The sequence below is a fragment of the Nicotiana tomentosiformis genome, chromosome 3 (genome assembly GCF_000390325.3).
Source record: "Nicotiana tomentosiformis chromosome 3, ASM39032v3, whole genome shotgun sequence".
In the NCBI taxonomy this organism is placed as follows: domain Eukaryota; kingdom Viridiplantae; phylum Streptophyta; class Magnoliopsida; order Solanales; family Solanaceae; genus Nicotiana; species Nicotiana tomentosiformis.
In genome coordinates this window covers 82,239,893-82,256,830 of record NC_090814.1, presented here as the reverse complement: position 1 = coordinate 82,256,830, position 16,938 = coordinate 82,239,893, and the positions used below count along the sequence as shown (strand labels likewise).

Sequence of the window (16,938 nt, the reverse complement as noted above, 5' to 3'; positions counted from 1 at the left end):
TTAATTTGTAACTTTAGTTTTTTTTTTAATTACAAAAGATAGAATGCCACATTATAATTAGTGACCTGTTAATAATAGCTAAGTCACGCCTCTTCCATAAATAATTCTATATCCATAATTCATGGCCTCACACTCCTCTCAAATTTTAGGAAATAAACATCTTATGAACATTCTTAGTTTATTTTAGACGCGTTTATTAATAAATCATTGTGACTATGGATACGGTTCCCGTGGCATAGGCATGATATATAACCCCCAATTCGAGTGTGCGTTTCACGTGACTCGACCATAACTTATAATAATAATAGTAATAATAATAATAATAATAATACATGTTGTAAATCGCGAGTGCGTTTCACGTGACGCGATTCGCAATGTGTACAAAAATAATAAGCGCGCGACATCGCGACTTGTTCAAATAAAATTCCATAAATATTAAAAGCGGTTAAAAGATAAAAACACACAATAGGTTTCAAACATGCAATAAATCAGATAATTAGGCCAATTATTAATAGTTGAGCGACCGTGCTAAAATCACAAAACTCGGGAGTGCCTCACACATTCTCCCGGGTTAATAAAATTCTTTACCCGGTCTTCTAGTTTTGCGGACTTTAAAACAGAGTCAAATTTTTCTCGATTTGGGATTTAAAATAAACCGGTGACTTGGGACACCATAAATTATTTCAAGTTGCGACTCTGATAAATAAATAATCCCATTTCGATTAATATCACTTTAATTGAAAAAACTCCCCTATCCTTTCAGGAAAAAAGAGGTGTGATAGCTCTGGCGACTCTGCTGGGGAGAAGAACCCAGAATCTCTAGTTCAGGGTTCAGAATTCGAGCTTAGAATAGCTGTTATGATTGGCTTTCATGATTGTCTAATTTTTACGTGTTTGAGCCTAATGTGCTAAATGTCCCCTTTTTTTTTTACCGCTTTGATATTGTGTGAATTGTATATAAACTGCTACGAAACCTTTCCTCTCTCTGAGTCTTCTAAATCTTTTGGGAAGTGCACGCTGGCGTGACTTCTTTTCTGTTAGTGTCATACCCTAATTTAGAACGAGGATCGGATCAGTTACAAAGCTGGATGGCCTTTTGGTTACCGGTACGTTGCCTCCCCCCCTCCCCCCGGCTCGAGTTGTCCGTTCGGGTAAGCCAGGTCTAGAACCATACACCCAGGGTTTTAAGCCTAGAATAACATAGCCTCATGCCGGATCCCTAGTAGGTACGTTTGTTTGCATCACATGCATTTGACTTTAGAGACTCAACACAGGGGTTGGGTCTGTCTAGGACAGGTGTACCCAATTTAAAAGACCATTCTGATGCATTTTTACATGCTACTTGTGCATTTATCGGTTTTGACTTGTATGTTGACCGGCTTTTAGAATATGGAAAGGAAATCAAGCAAAATCAAGAAGTGAGGTAGGATAGAGAAACATCCGGAAAATACCAGTGTTCAAAATATCCTGAAACTCTGCCAAATTTTAAAAAAAAAAGAGAGAGAGAGAGAAAAGAAAAGGATGAGTCTTTGAAAAATATAAGTCCAATTTTTCCACGAGTCAAAACTCGCAGAACTACGTGGGTCTGATTCTCACCGGATGTGATATACGTAGGCAAACCTAATCGGTTCCGGCCCCCAATTTTCAAAAATCTAAAAATATTTTCCTTTATTTCCTTCTTTAGAAAGTCTTTCTTTGAGACCCCATTTTTAAAAATTCAAAAATATTTCCTTTAATTCCTTCTTTTAGGGGTCTTTTTTTTTAAGAAAATCCCAAACAAATAAAAGATAAAAAAATAATTTTAAACCAAAATAAATATTTTATTTGTAGGAGTCTTTCATTAGAAAAAGAAAATAAATGAAATTAAAATCCAAAAAAAAAAAAAATTCTACCTTTTTTTTTAGAAAGTCTTTCTCCCAAAAAATCCAAAAAAAAAAACAAAAACATCAAAAGCCAAAATATATTTTTATTTCTTATATAGAAGTCCTTCTATCGGAAAAAATTAGAAAAATAATCAAATTCCAAAAATATTTTCTTTCTTCTTTATAAGTCTTTCTTTCGAAAATTAAAAATAAAAAATCAAAATCCAAAAAAAGTTAGTTTATTTACCTTATTTCTGATCCTCCCGAACTACGCACGATCTGATTCATGTTCCCACATGATACGTAGGTAACCCACATCAGGTTCGATCGACCAAAATATAAATAAATGAAAAAATAAAATAAAAATAATGATGATAATAAGGACCGACTGAGTCCATTCTAACGTGTCTCTTATTTTGAATCATAGAAAAAGTTTGAGGTGGTCGGTTTGTGGTAAGTTGGCAACACAATATCCAAGGGAAAAATGCCATTGACAACTGGCATCGAAGCTGTTACAAGTGCTCAAGAGACTCAGGGTCAGAGGGTTCTACAGGAGTCTACTGTGGTTGAGGAAAATAGAGTACTGAAGCAGCAAATGACTGAAATGTGTCAAGCATGGGCCAATGGCCAAGGACCGCCTTTTTCTATTCATGGTTTCCCAGAGTTCACATCCATTTCGACTACTACCATTCCGGTCTCATTGCCCTATCAATCCTATCCACCTGGGTTCAGTCTTTATCCCAACTGTATGACTACAACTGAAACTTCTATTGCGCGCTCCCAAAGTGTGCCATTGACAACCAATCAGACAACCACTACTGTTATACCCGTCTTCACCATCCCACAACCAACGGTGGTGCAAAAGAAAACTCACGAGTCACAATTTGCTACCCAACAAGAACAATACCATTCTCCTGAGTACCACTCGTACCTATTCGATCTTCCTGCAAAGATTAAGAATCCTGCCTGTAAGATGGCACAGGAAGAAATGACCCAAAGAATGAAAAGCTTAGAACAACAGTTGAAAAATATGCAAGGGTTGGCAGGTAAGAAGAGTGTTGCATTCAAGGATCTATGTATGTTCCCCGATGTTCGTTTGCCACTTGGTTTCAAATCCCCAAATTTAAAAAGTATGATGGACACGGCGACCCCATAGCTCACTTGAAAAGGTGTTGCAATCAGCTAAGAGGTGCGGGAAGAAATGAAGAATTGCTAATAGCTTATTTTGGGGAAAGCTTGACAGGGGTGGCCTCTGAATGGTTTATTGATCAAGACACCTCTCACTGGCATGTCTGGGATGACATGGCCCTGGTCTTCGTCAGACAATTCCAGTACAATATCGACATCGCCCCAGACCGCAATTCCCTTTCTAACTTGAAGAAGAAATCGACTGAAAGCTTCAAGGAATATGCCATTAAATGGAGAGAGCAAGCAGCTAGAGTTAAGCCACCCATGGATGACCACGAGCTAATCACTGTCTTCCTTCAGGCTCAAGAGCCAGATTATTTTCAAAACATGATGTCCGCAGTTGGCAAATCCTTCTTGGAAGCAATCAAAATTGGGGAAATGGTTGAGAATGGCCTTAAGACAGGCAAAATTATAAGTCAAGCAGTTCTCAAAGCTGCAACTCAGGCTGTAAAGATTGAATCTGATAATTTTAGTGACACGAATGAGAAGGATGAAGAAACCACGATGACAATAAGGTCGAGAAGAGGTCCTAGGAGAATATCTCGAAGGTATGAGCAGCCTCATCAGGTTTCCGATGATTCCCCTGAGCACTACTATACACCTCAGAACCCACAATACTCTATTGCTCCATTTCAGTATGTTGTCCAGCCACCAAGACACCCCAAAAAGCGAGCACCAGCACCGCAAAATCTCCACCAATCTCCACAAAATTTTTAAATGCCCTATAACCCACAACGGAGCCAGGGGTATAGAGGGGAACAAAGGTTGAAAGATAATTTTACAACAATAGAAGAGTCCTATGCAAGTGTGTTTGAGAAATTAAAGTATTATGACATGATTGCACCTATTTCTCCAAATCATGTGGACCCACGTGCAAGAAACTTTGACCATTCTAAAAGGTGTGAATACCATTCCAATGCCCAGGGGCACAATGTTGAAAGTTGTCGGGATTTGAAAAGAGAAATAGAAAGGATGATCCAGGAAAAACTGATAGTGATCCAAGATAATGACACCCAGAATATCACGCAGAATCCTTTATATGCACATGATGATGCACACTTTGTGGGGATGATGTGTGGTGATATGGAGTATGAGAATCCTCTCGCGAACTTGCCGACTGAAATTGGAGAAGGCCATGGTGATTCTAATGAGCAAATTTGTGGCTAAATGTCAAGCTTAGCAATTGAAAAGTCATTCCCTCCTCACTAGGAAGGAATCTTGGTAGTTTGTTTTGATGTTTTTTCTATTATCTGGGTTATTCTAGGGTGTGATCCAGATTTTATTTGTTTTATTGAGTCAAACCCTTCTATTCCTCTATTTTGTTTGTGTGAGTCTTGTCTGTTTGTTTTGTTGCTATTTTCATTAGCCGGGTTATTTTAGGGTCGTAACTCGGATTTCAGTTTGTTTGTCTTATTGTCAAATCCTTCTATCCGTTATTCAATGAAATACAGTTTGTCTTTGTTTCATTCTATGCTTAGTTCTTTCGCCGCTAGTTCTAGTGACATGACATACATGCGAAACTTTTGGCCAGATCTTAGAAAATTGATTTAATCTTGAATCGGATAACCGAAAAAAAATAATAAATATTTTTGAGGTTGAACAAAGAGTCGAAACACTTTGGAATTAAGCTCAAGTAAGTTTTACCTTCAAATCATGGTGAAGATAGGGTTTGGGAAAGAATCAATTGAAGTTTATTGGAAAGTTTGACATTAAGGGATGGAAAGTGTCTTTCGATCACGACAAACCAAGAAGACAAACATGGTCATCAATGTTGTGACCGCAAAAGATAATATGTTTGGCGTTCTCGAGGCTGGGAGGCCCTTTTTGTGCTACCTAAACACTTTATACCCTTTGTTACCCCTTTTGAGCCTGTGTTATTTTCTTCGACCACCCTCTTTTGGAATCTAGTTTAGAGTTAAAAGTCCAAAAAAAAATTAAAAAAATAAAAATAAAAGTCCATGCCCAAAGAGTACAAACTGGGGCAACTCTTAAAAAGTACAAGTAAAAAAAGAAGAAGAAAAGAACAGTCAAAAGCTCATGCCCCCAGAAAATAAAAGTTGGGGCAACTTGTTTTGAAAAAAAAAAAAAAAAAAAAAGAAGTGGAAAAAAAAGATAGAGATAAAAAAAAAAGTTAGGTTAGATGTTTGAACTACGTTAGACCTGATTCCTTTAAAAAAGGGAAACGTAGGCAGCCTTACACGGTTCGGTCCAATCAAATAAGAATTCAAAAAAAATCCAAAAATCTCCAATATCTAAAACTGGGGCAAAGATTTTATTTCACTTTTGAAAGAGTCGATTCCAAGAGTTGTAAAGTATACAACCCATCATATTGAGTCTACTTTGAGCCTTCATGTCAACCTTCTTTCCAACCCTATCCAAAAACCTTCCAAATAAAGACCTTTCGATATGCCTTCAAGAATGCCAAGAAACGCATGCAAAGAACAGCAATTATCACGCGATATAGAACACTGTCAAGTTGCTCACAAAAAAAAAAAAAAAAGGGAAACAAAAGAAAAGAAAAAGAAAAAGAAAATGAGAGAGTCTTACTAGTGAAAACCCTCACCGGCACTGTAAGGCGACAGTAAGAAGAGATAAATAAATGAGAGAGGCTTGTTGGTAAAAATCTCTCGGGGCACCACTAGTCGATAGTGAGTCGTGAAGCTGATGCAAAGGATTGGCATGAACAAGCCCTACTTCAAAGTCATAAGAATGGTAAAAGGGAAGATTTGGTCATTTTGATAGATCAGACCGTTAAGTCCAAAATGCATGTCATGATCATTAAGGTTAGTTACCGCAAAAAAAAAAACAAAAAAACTCTTCCTTCTGTCCTTCCGACAGGGGCATTTCTTGTTAATATTGTTTCTTCGCTTCATGATGTCCTTTGCTTTGAGTCAGTCCTTGTCAAAACAAGCGAGAAAATATTTCAAAATCTGCTACCAGTTTTTCAGTTGCAAAGTAAATTTGGCCAGTACACTCAGGTGTTACAGTCAATATGCCTTGGGGATTCATGCAAAGGCTCTCCCCAAAAGACTCTTTTCAGCCCACTTGGCTAAAGCAAGCAAAGATAACCTCAAGGTTAATCAGGGACTTTTGATGCTCTTTGACAAACAAATTGCTCAAAACGCAAGAAGCCATTCAAGATATCAGAAAAGGTCACCTAAGCAAAGATCTCCAGTTGGGATAAGGCTGATTGAGCCACAAATACAAATGGTACTGGGTGTGAAACGATCAAGATTGATCAGAGCAAAAAGTCTCTTGAAACTGACTCAAGCTGATTGAGCGAAAGCCAAGCTGCCTAAGACTCAAGGCCACAAACCGACCACCACTTTTAAAACTGACAAAATTTTCTTTGTTTGAAATAGGAACAAAGCAATGCAAGGAAGTTGGTTCAAAAAAAAAAAGGAAAAAAAAAGAAAAAGAAAGAACAAAAAGAAGAAGAGAAAAGCCAACAAAGGGAAGTTTCTCAAATCTTTGCCTTTATCTATCTTGCTAGTGTGCATAAAATGTTGCCATTTCTCTTCTCATTTTTCCCCCTAGGATAAAAAGTCCTAGTCTGATGGATTTTCTCCCAATAAAAATTTTAGTCTGATGAATCTTTCACCTAAGATAGAAAACCAAGTCTGATGAAGTTTCTCCTAGGATAAACGTCTTAGTCTGATGAATCTTTCTCCTAAGATAATAAAAAAGAGACCTAGTCTGATGAGTTTTCTCCTAGGATCGAAATCTTAGTCTGATGAATCTTTCTCCTAAGATAGAAAATCTTAGTCTGATGAATCTTTCTCCTAAGATAAAAAAAAAGAAAAAGAAAAAAGAAAAGAGACCTAGTCTGATGAATTTTCTCATAGGATCAAAATCTTAGTCTTATGAATCTTTCTCCTAAGATAGAAAACCTAGTCTGATGAAGTTTCTCCTAGGATAAACGTCTTAGTCTGATGAATCTTTCTCCTAAGATAATAAAAAAGAAACCTAGTCTGATGAATTTTCTCCTAGGATCGAAATCTTAGTCTGATGAATCTTTTTCCTAAGATTGAAGACCTAGTCTGATGAACTTTCTCCTAGGATCGACAATTTAGTCTGATGAATCTTTCTCCTAAGATAACAAAAAGACCTAGTCTAATGAACTTTCTCCTAGGATCGAAGTCTTAGTCTGATGAATCATTCTCCTAAGATAGAAAACCTAGTCTGATGAATTTTCTCCTAGGATAAACGTTTTAGTCTGATGAATCTTTCTCCTAAGATAGAAAACCTAGTCTGATAAATCTTTCTCCTAGGATAGGAATCTTAGTCTGATGAATCTTTCTCCTATGATTGAAAACCTAGTCTGATGAACTTTCTCCTAGGATAAAAATCTTAGTCTGATGAATCTTTCTCCTAAGATACCAAAAAAAAAAGAGAAAAAAAAGAGAGACCTAGTCTGATGAATGTTTTCCTAGGATCAAAATCTTAGTCTGATGAATCTTTCTCCTAAGATTAAAACCTAGTCTGATGAATTTTCTCCTAGGATAATAAGTTAAAAAAAAAGGGAAGTCTGGATTTTTATTTTTATTTTTAAAAAAAGAAAGGGTCAATTTTCAGTTTTCTTAAGTTATCAATCTTTAGTTTTCTTGAAATCAGGGGTCCCTCCTGGAAAATAGGGTCGGTTTTTAGTTTAGTCAAGCTTAGTTTATAGTTTTCCGCAAACTCAATCTCAAATTTAGGAGACGCACTTCCTAGTTTAGGTTTTTCAGATTTTTATTTCTTTAGGAGATGCACATCCTAGTCGAGTCTTTAATTTTGCTCTCATCATTGCATCCTTCATCAATAGCATAGGTAATTTATAGTTCTGCTAATAACTCACAAATCTTCCTAGTGTAAACTGGGGCAGAAAAAGTTTCTTTTGTTGTTTCTATTTTTGTTGTAGTTACAGGCGCCCACCTGGAGAACGAGGGAATTAATTTCAAGTTTTAAAGTCATCAGGCACCCACCTGGAGAATGAGGGAATTTGTTTTAATTTTCAAGTCATTATCAGACGCCCAACTGGAGAACGAGGGAATTTATTTCAAGTTTTAAGTTAGCATCAGGCGCCCACCTGGAAAACGAGGGAATTCATTTCAGTTTTAAGTCATCAGACGCCCACCTGGAAAACGAGGAAATTCATTTCAGTTTTAAGTCAGCAGGCGCCCACCTGGAAAACGAGGGAATTCATTTCAAGTTTTAAGTCAACATCAGGCGCCCACCTGGAGAACGAGGGAATTTATTTCAAGTTTTTAAGTTAACAGGTGCCCACCTGGAAAACGAGGGAATTCATTTCACATTTCAAGTCAAATGCAGGCGCCCACCTGAAGAACGAGGGAAGTCATTTAAGAATTCAATTCAAGTTAGAAGTAGCAGAAGCTCGTCTCAAGAATGCGAGCTGACAGTACGGGATGACCAAAAGAAGAAGTCTCAATCCAGAATAAAAGAAAAAAAAAAGAAGAAAAAAAGAAAAAAAGAAGCGAATCCAAAATGCAGAAGCAAATGAAAAGATATGGGCTGCTCAAGACATGATTGAAGTCGCAAGCTTTGCATGTCCCATCTTGATCCGAAAAGCCGAAGAAGAATGAACTACCACCTGCAGCTAGCAAGCATCGAGGTTCAGATCAGAGTCTGCATGAAGAACCAGCCAAAACTCAAGATCAAGCTTCAAAAGACTCATAGATAGGAATCTTGTAACTCATAGCTAACAGGCTTGCTTAGTCTTTTTCGTTTTTGATTTTGATGTAATAACAGGATTGCGGACCGGAACCTCGACGGAACGGCACCTCACTCGACTCTGTCATCCTCTCCACATACTCCAGCACTTCATTCACCTCTGAACTACACGTGACCTGATTCCTTTAAAGCCAAGGATATGTAGGCAGCTCAGATACCAGGGCTCGGTCACAATCTTTTGTCCGTCTTTGTTTCGTTTTGAATAAGCGTCGGGTCATAAATCAATTACGTTACTTATTGTTCTTTGCTCCGAAAACTCTTCATGTTTTCAAGCAAAGAGGGGCAGCTGTAAGCACGTAATTTTTGACCCGCGTAACTTTTAAAAGGAATATTTCAAAAAATATTTGTTTATTTTTATTTTTAATAGGATTTCAATAAACTTTTAGTTTTAATTTTAAAACATAAGTTTGAAAATACAAAAATAGTTTCATTGTTTTTCTATTTAATACAGTATTAGGTATTTTTAGAAAGATATCACTTTTAACCTATTTTTATTTTAGTATAATCCTTGAAAATACCAAAAAATAGTTTCATGTCATAATATAGATATTTTAATTAATTAGGATTGATTTTATATTTTTATGATATGATATTTTAGGAAAAGAAATTAATATTTTAGCTTTGTAGAATTAAAGGGCCACTTTAAAGGCAAATTTGGCCCAAACTTGAGCCCAACTTCTGGCAACCCACTCCTCCCTTCAGCCCAATTACCCATTCCCTAAACCACAATCGTTTTATAATAAAAATAAAACCTAAATCCCTACACTCGGAAGCCAGCCTCAACCTACACAAAACAGAGCACTATCACCCTTAAAAAAGCTGTGCATTTCTTCCTCTAAGAACCTAGCTGCTTTAGGAGAAAGAAAGGCACCGCTACACTCTCAAAAACAAGACTCTTCACCTGCTGCCCGTCTTCTTCTTCTTCTTCATGTAGACGTTCTAGTTCCAAAAAGGGGCAGTGAAAAATGCAGCATTTACTGTCCAAAAATAGTCCCAAATCCCAGTGTTAACTACACCTCCAAATACCAAAAATATAGCACAAAAACGTAGATCATCAATGAGTTCGAGTTGAGTCCTTTCGAGCTGTCGATTTCGGTTTGAAGTTCCGTTAGCAGCGAAGTTCTTAATTGAGCTCATTGAGATTCACGGCGAGGTCTCTAGTTCGGGTTTCGTTGATGAGGTTTCACTGTTGCTGGAAGAATAATTCTCTGTGTATAAATTTACGTTATCAAATCATTGAAGAATTTCTTGAGTTTCAGGTCCATTTCTAGCCATCTCTCCCCTGTTTTAACAAGTTGAATGTCTAAGTGATTTAGTTTCAATTATATGAGTTTATGATGCTTAGCTTCTGCCTGATTTGAATTTAGCTTCTGTTTGATTAATATTTGTTAATGCCAAAGCACTATATCAATATGTTATTTAGGGACTTAGAACATCACTGTATAGTGAAGGTTGGTCATTTCTTCAATAATTCTAGATGCTTATGTATTTAGGTGCAAAGTAAGCCTAATTTCATGTTTCATCATGTATTTAGCCAAGTTACTTGATATTCTCATACATTTCAAGCCTATTTGTGTTGCTCTGATGCATTGTGGAATGCCTTAGATTATTTTGTTGTCTTGATGAAGCAGCAGGAGGTGATAGTATCTTGATAATCGACTGCGGTTCTTATAATCAGTACGTTAATTAACTTAACATAATTTCGAACCCTCTCCTAAAACAACTTCTTGGTAATACAAAGGAAATTGTGCCATTCCATTACTTTAATTTGTAACTTTAGTTTTTTTTTTAATTACAAAAGATAGAATGCCACATTATAATTAGTGACCTGTTAATAATAGCTAAGTCATGCCTCTTCCACAAATAATTCCATATCCATAATTCATGGCCTCACACTCATCTTAAATTTTAGGAAATAAACATCTTATGAACATTCTTAGTTTGTTTTAGATGCGTTTATTAATAAATCATTGTGACTATGGGTACGGTTCCCGTGGCATAGGCATGATACATAACCCCCAATTCGAGTGTGCATTTCACGTGACTCGACCATAACTTATAATAATAATAATAATAATAATAATAATAATAATAATAATAATAATAATAATAATAATAATAATAATAATAATAATACATGTTGTAAATCGCGGGTGCGTTTCACGTGACGCGATTCGCAATGTGTACAAAAACAATAGCGCGCGACTTCGCGACTTGTTCAAACAAAATTCCATAAATATTAAAAGCGGTTAAAAGATAAAAACACACAATAGGTTTTAAACATGCAATAAATCAGATAATTAGGCCAATTATTAATAGTTGAGCGACCGTGCTAAAACCACGGAATTCGGGAGTGCCTCACACATTCTCCCGGGTTAATAGAATTCTTTACCCGGTCTTCTGGTTTTGCGGACTTTAAAACAGAGTCAAATTTTTCTCGATTTGGGATTTAAAATAAACCGGTGACTTGGGACACCATAAATTATTTCAAGTGACGACTCTGATAAATAAATAATCTCATTTCGATTAATGTCACTTTAATTAGAAAAACTCCCCTATCCTTTCAGGAAAAAGGAGGTGTGATAGCTCTGACGACTCTGCTGGGGAGAAGAACCCAGAATCTCTAGTTCCGGGTTCAGAATTCGAGCTTAGAATAGCTGTTATGATTGGCTTTCACGATTGTCTGATTTTTACGTATTTGAGCCTAATGTGCTAAATGCCGCTTTTTTTTACCGCTTTGATATTGTGTGAATTGTATATAAACTGCTACGAAACCTTTCCTCTATCTGAGTCTTCTAAATCTTCTGGGAAGTCTACGCTGGCGTGACTTCTTTTCTGTTAGTGTCATACCCTAATTTAGAACGAGGATCGGATCAGTTACAAAGCCGGATGGCCTTTTGGTTACCAGTACGTTGCCCCCCCGGCTCGAGTTGTCCGTTCGGGTAAGCCAGGTCTAGAACCATACACCCAGGGTTTTAAGCCTAGAATAACATAGCCTCATGCCGGATCCCTAGTAGGTACGTTTGTTTGCATTACGTGCATTTGACTTTGGAGACTCAACCCAGGGGTTGGGTCTGTCTAGGACAGGTGTACCCAATTTAAAAGACCATTCTGATGCATTTTTACATGCTACTTGTGCATTTATCGGTTTTGACTTGTATGTTGACCGGCTTTTAGAATATGGAAAGGAAATCAAGCAAAATCAAGAAGTGAGGTAGGATAGAGAAAATCCGGAAAATATCAGTGTTCAAAATATCCTGAAACTCTGCCGAATTTTTTAAAAAAAAAAAGAGAGAGAAAATAAAAGGATGAGTCTTTGAAAAATATTAGTCCTATTTTTCCACGAGTCAAAACTCGCAGAACTGCGCGGGTCTGATTCTCACCGGATGTGAGATACGTAGGCAAACCTAATCGGTTTCGGCCCCCAATTTTTAAAAATCTAAAAATATTTTCCTTTATTTCCTTCTTTAGAAAGTCTTTCTTTGAGACCCCATTTTTAAAAATTCAAAAATATTTTCTTTAATTCCTTCTTTTAGGAGTCTTTTTTTAAAGAAAATCCCAAACAAATAAAAGATTAAAAAATAATTTTAAACCAAAAAAAAATATTTTATTTGTAGGAATCTTTCATTAGAAAAAGAAAATAAATGAAATTAAAATCCAAAAAAAATATTTTCTACCTTTTTTTTTAGAAAGTCTTTCTCCCAAAAAATCAAAAAAAAAAAAAAACAAAAACATCAAAACCCAAAAAAATATTTTTCCTTCTTATATAGAAGTCCTTCTATCGGAAAAAATTAGAAAAATAATTAAATTACAAAAATATTTTCTTTCTTCTTTATAAGTCTTTCTTTCGAAAATTAAAAAGAAAAAATCAAAATCCAAAAAGAGTTAGTTTATTTACCTTATTTCTGATCCTCCCGAACTACGCACGATCTGATTCATGTTCCCACATGATACGATGGCAACCCACATCAGATTCGATCGACCAAAAAATAAATAAATGAAAAAATAAAATAAAAATAATGATGATAATAAGGACCGACTGAGTCCATTCTAACATGTCTCTTGTTTTGAATCATAGAAAAAGTTTGAGGTGGTCGGTTTGTGGTAAGTTGGCAACACAATATCCAAGGAAACAATGCCATTGACAACTGGCATCGAAGCTGTTACAAGTGCTCAAGAGACTCAGGGTCAGAGGGTTCTATAAGAGTCTACTGTGGTTGAGGAAAATAGAGTACTGAAGCAGCAAATGACTGAAATGTGTCAAGCATGGGCCAATGGCCAAGGACCGCCTTTTTTTACTCATGGTTTCCCAGAGTTCACATCCATTTCGACTACTACCATTCCGGTCTCATTGCCCGATCAATCTTATCCACCTGGGTTCAGTCTTTATCCCAACTGTATGACTACAACTGAAACTTCTGTTGCGCGCTCCCAAAGTGTGCCATTGACTACAACTGAAACTTCTGTTGCGCGCTCCCAAAGTGTGCCATTGACAACCAATCAGACAACCACTACAGTTATACCCGTCTTCACCATCCCACAACCAACGGTGGTGCAAAAGAAAACTCATGAGTCACAATTTGCTACCCAATAAGAACAATACCATTCTCCTGAGTACCACTCGTACCTATTCGATCTTCCTGCAAAGATTGAGAATCCTGCCCGTAAGATGGCACAGGAAGAAATGACCCAAAGAATGAAAAGCTTAGAACAGCAGTTGAAAAATATGCAAGGGTTGGCAGGTAAGAAGAGTGTTGCATTCAAGGATCTATGTATGTTCCCCGATGTTCGTTTGCCACTTGGTTTCAAGATCCCCAAATTTGAAAAGTATGATGGACACGGCGACCCCATAGCTCACTTGAAAAGGTATTGCAATCAGCTAAGAGGTGCGGGAAGAAATGAAGAATTGCTAATGGCTTATTTTGGGGAAAGCTTGACAGGGGTGGCCTCTGAATGGTTTATTGATCAAGACACCTCTCACTGGCATGTCTGGGATGACATGGCCCGGGCCTTCGTCAGACAATTCCAGTATAATATCGACATCGCCCCGGACCGCAATTCCCTTTCTAACTTAAAGAAGAAATCGACTGAAAGCTTCAAGGAATATGCCATTAAATGGAGAGAGCAAGCAGCTAGAGTTAAGCCACCCATGGATGACCACGAGCTAATCACTGTCTTCCTTCAGGCTCAAGAGCCAGATTATTTTCTAAACATGATGTCCGCAGTTGGCAAATCCTTCTTAGAAGCAATCAAAATTGGGAAAATGGTTGAGAATGGCCTTAAGACAGGCAAAATTATAAGTCAAGAAGTTCTCAAAGCTGCAACGCAGGCTGTAAAGATTGAATCTGATAATTTTAGTGACACGAATGAGAAGGATGAAGAAACCACGATGACAATAAGGTCGAGAAGAGGTCCTAGGAGAATATCTCGAAGGTATGAGCAGCCTCATCAGGTTTCCGATGATTCCCCTGAGCACTACTATCCACCTCAGAACTCACAATACTCTATTGCTCCATTTCAGTATGTTGTCCAGCCACCAAGACACCCCAGAAAGCGAGCACCAGCACCGCAAAATCTCCACCAGTCTCCGTAAAATTTTTAAATGCCCTATAACCCATAACGGAGCCAGGGGTATAGAGGGGAACAAAGGTTGAAAGATAATTTTACACCAATAGGAGAGTCCTATGCAAGTGTGTTTGAGAAATTAAAGCATTATGACATGATTGCACCTATTCCTCCAAATCATGTGGACCCACGTGCAAGAAACTTTGACCTTTCTAAAAGGTGTGAATACCATTCCAATGCCCAGGGGCACAATGTTGAAAGTTGTCGGGATTTGAAAAGAGAAATAGAAAGGATGATCCAGGAAAAACTGATAGTGATCCAAGATAATGACACCCAGAATATCACGCAGAATCCTTTATATGCACATGATGATGCACACTTTGTGGGGATGATGTGTGGTGACATGGAGTATGAGAATCCTCTCGGGAACTTGCCGACTGAAATTGGAGAAGGCCATGGTGATTCTGATGAGCAAATTTGTGGCTAAATGTCAAGCTTAGCAATTGAAAAGTCATTCCCTCCTCACTAGGAAGGAATCTTGGTAGTTTGTTTTGATGTTTTTTTTATTATCTGGGTTATTCTAGAGTGTGATCCAGATTTTATTTGTTTTATTGAGTCAAACCCTTCTATCCCTCTATTTCTTTTGTGTGAGTCTTGTCTGTTCGTTTTGTTGTTATTTTCATTAGCCGGGTTATTTTAGGGTCATAACTCGGATTTCAGTTTGTTTGTCTTATTGTCAAATCCTTCTATCCATTATTCAATGAAATTCAGTTTGTCTTTGTTTCATTCTATGCTTAGTTCTTTCGCCGCTAGTTCTAGTGGCATGACATACATGCGAAACTTTTGGCCAGATCTTAAAAAATTGATTTAATCTTGAATTGGATAACCGAAAAAAAATAATAAATATTTTTGAGGTTGAACAAAGAGTCGAAACACTTTGGAATTAAGCTCGAGTAAGTTTTACCTTCAAATCATGGTGAAGATCGGGTTTGGGAAAGAATCAATTGAAGTTTATTGGAAAGTTTGACATTAAGGGATGGAAAGTGTCTTTCGACCACGACAAACCAAGAAGACAAACATGGTCATCAATGTTGTGACCTCAAAATATAATATGTTTGGCGTTCTCGAGGCTGGGAGGCCCTTTTTGTGCTACCTAAACACTTTATACCCTTTGTTACCCCTTTGAGCCTGTGTTATTTTCTTCGACCACCCTCTTTTGGAATCTAGTTTAGAGTTAAAAGTCCAAAAAAAATAAAAAAATAAAAATAAAAGTTCATGCCCAAAGAGTACAAACTGGGGCAACTCTTAAAAAGTACAAGTAAAAAAAAGAAGAAGAAAAGAACAGTCAAAAGCTCATACCCCCAAAAAATAAAAGTTGGGGCAACTTGTTTTGAAAAAAAAAAAAAGAAAGAAAAAAAAAGAAGTGGAAAAAAAAGATAGAGACAAAAAAAAAAGTTAGGTTAGATGTTTGAACTACGTTAGACCTGATTCCTTTAAAAAAGGAAAACGTAGGCAGCCTTACACGGTTCGGTCCAATCAAATAATAATTCAAAAAAAATCCAAAAATCCCCAATATCTGAAACTGGGGCAAAGATTTTATTTCACTTTTGAAAGAGTCGATTCCAAGAGTTGTAAAGTATACAACCCATCATATTGAGTCTACTTTGAGCCTTCATGTCAACCTTCTTTCCAACCCTATCCAAAAACCTTCCAAATAAAGACCTTTCGATATGCCTTCAAGAATTCCAAGAAACGCATGCAAAGAGCAGCAATTATCACGCGATATAGAACACTGTCAAGTTGCTCACAAAAAAAAAACAAAAAAAAGGGAAACAAAAGAAAAGAAAAAGAAAAAGAAAATGAGAGAGTCTTACTAGTGAAAACCCTCACCGGCACTGTAAGGCGACAGTAAGAAGAGATAAATAAATGAGAGAGGCTTGTTGGTGAAAATCTCTCGGGGCACCACTAGTCGATAGTGAGTCGTGAAGCTGATGCATAGGATTGGCATGAACAAGCCCTACTTCAAAGTCATAAGAATGGTAAAAGGGAAGATTTGGTCATTTTGATAGATCAGACCGTTAAGTCCAAAATGCATGTCATGATCATTAAGGTTAGTTACCGCAAAAAAAAAACAAAAAAACTCTTCCTTCTGTCCTTCCGACAGGGGCATTTCTTGTTAATATTGTTTCTTCGCATCATGATGTCCTTTGCTTTGAGTCAATCCTTGTCAAAACAAGCAAGAAAATATTTCAAAATCTGCTACCAGTTTTTCAGTTGCAAAGTAAATTTGGCCAGCACACTCAGGTGTTACAGTCAACATGCCTTGGGGATTCATGCAAAGGCTCTCCCCAAAAGACTCTTTTCAGCCTACTTGGCTAAAGCAAGCAAAGATAACCTCAAGGTTAATCAGGGACTTTCGATGCTCTTTGACAAACAAATTGCTCAAAAAGTAAGAAGCCATTCAAGATATCAGAAAATGTCACCTAAGCAAAGATCTCCAGTTGGGATAAGGCTGATTGAGCCACAAATACAAATGGTACTGGGTGTGAAACGATCAGGATAGATGCAGAGCAAAAAGTCTCTTGAAACTGAC

General features: G+C 37.1%; 2 protein-coding genes across 2 annotated transcripts; both read left to right on the top strand.

Annotated features, from left to right (window-relative positions):
• Positions 1-2,346: 2,346 nt before the first annotated feature.
• On the top strand, positions 2,347-6,329 carry LOC138908085 (uncharacterized). Its single transcript, XM_070198725.1, has 3 exons — positions 2,347-2,908; positions 3,106-3,685; positions 6,029-6,329. The coding sequence occupies exons 1-3, from the start codon at positions 2,347-2,349 to the stop codon at positions 6,327-6,329; spliced, it is 1,443 nt and encodes a 480-aa protein (XP_070054826.1).
• A 7,120-nt stretch (positions 6,330-13,449) lies between these two features.
• Positions 13,450-14,373, top strand: LOC138908084 (uncharacterized). Its single transcript, XM_070198724.1, has one exon. The coding sequence runs from the start codon at positions 13,450-13,452 to the stop codon at positions 14,371-14,373; it is 924 nt and encodes a 307-aa protein (XP_070054825.1).
• The last annotated feature ends 2,565 nt before the right edge of the window (positions 14,374-16,938 follow it).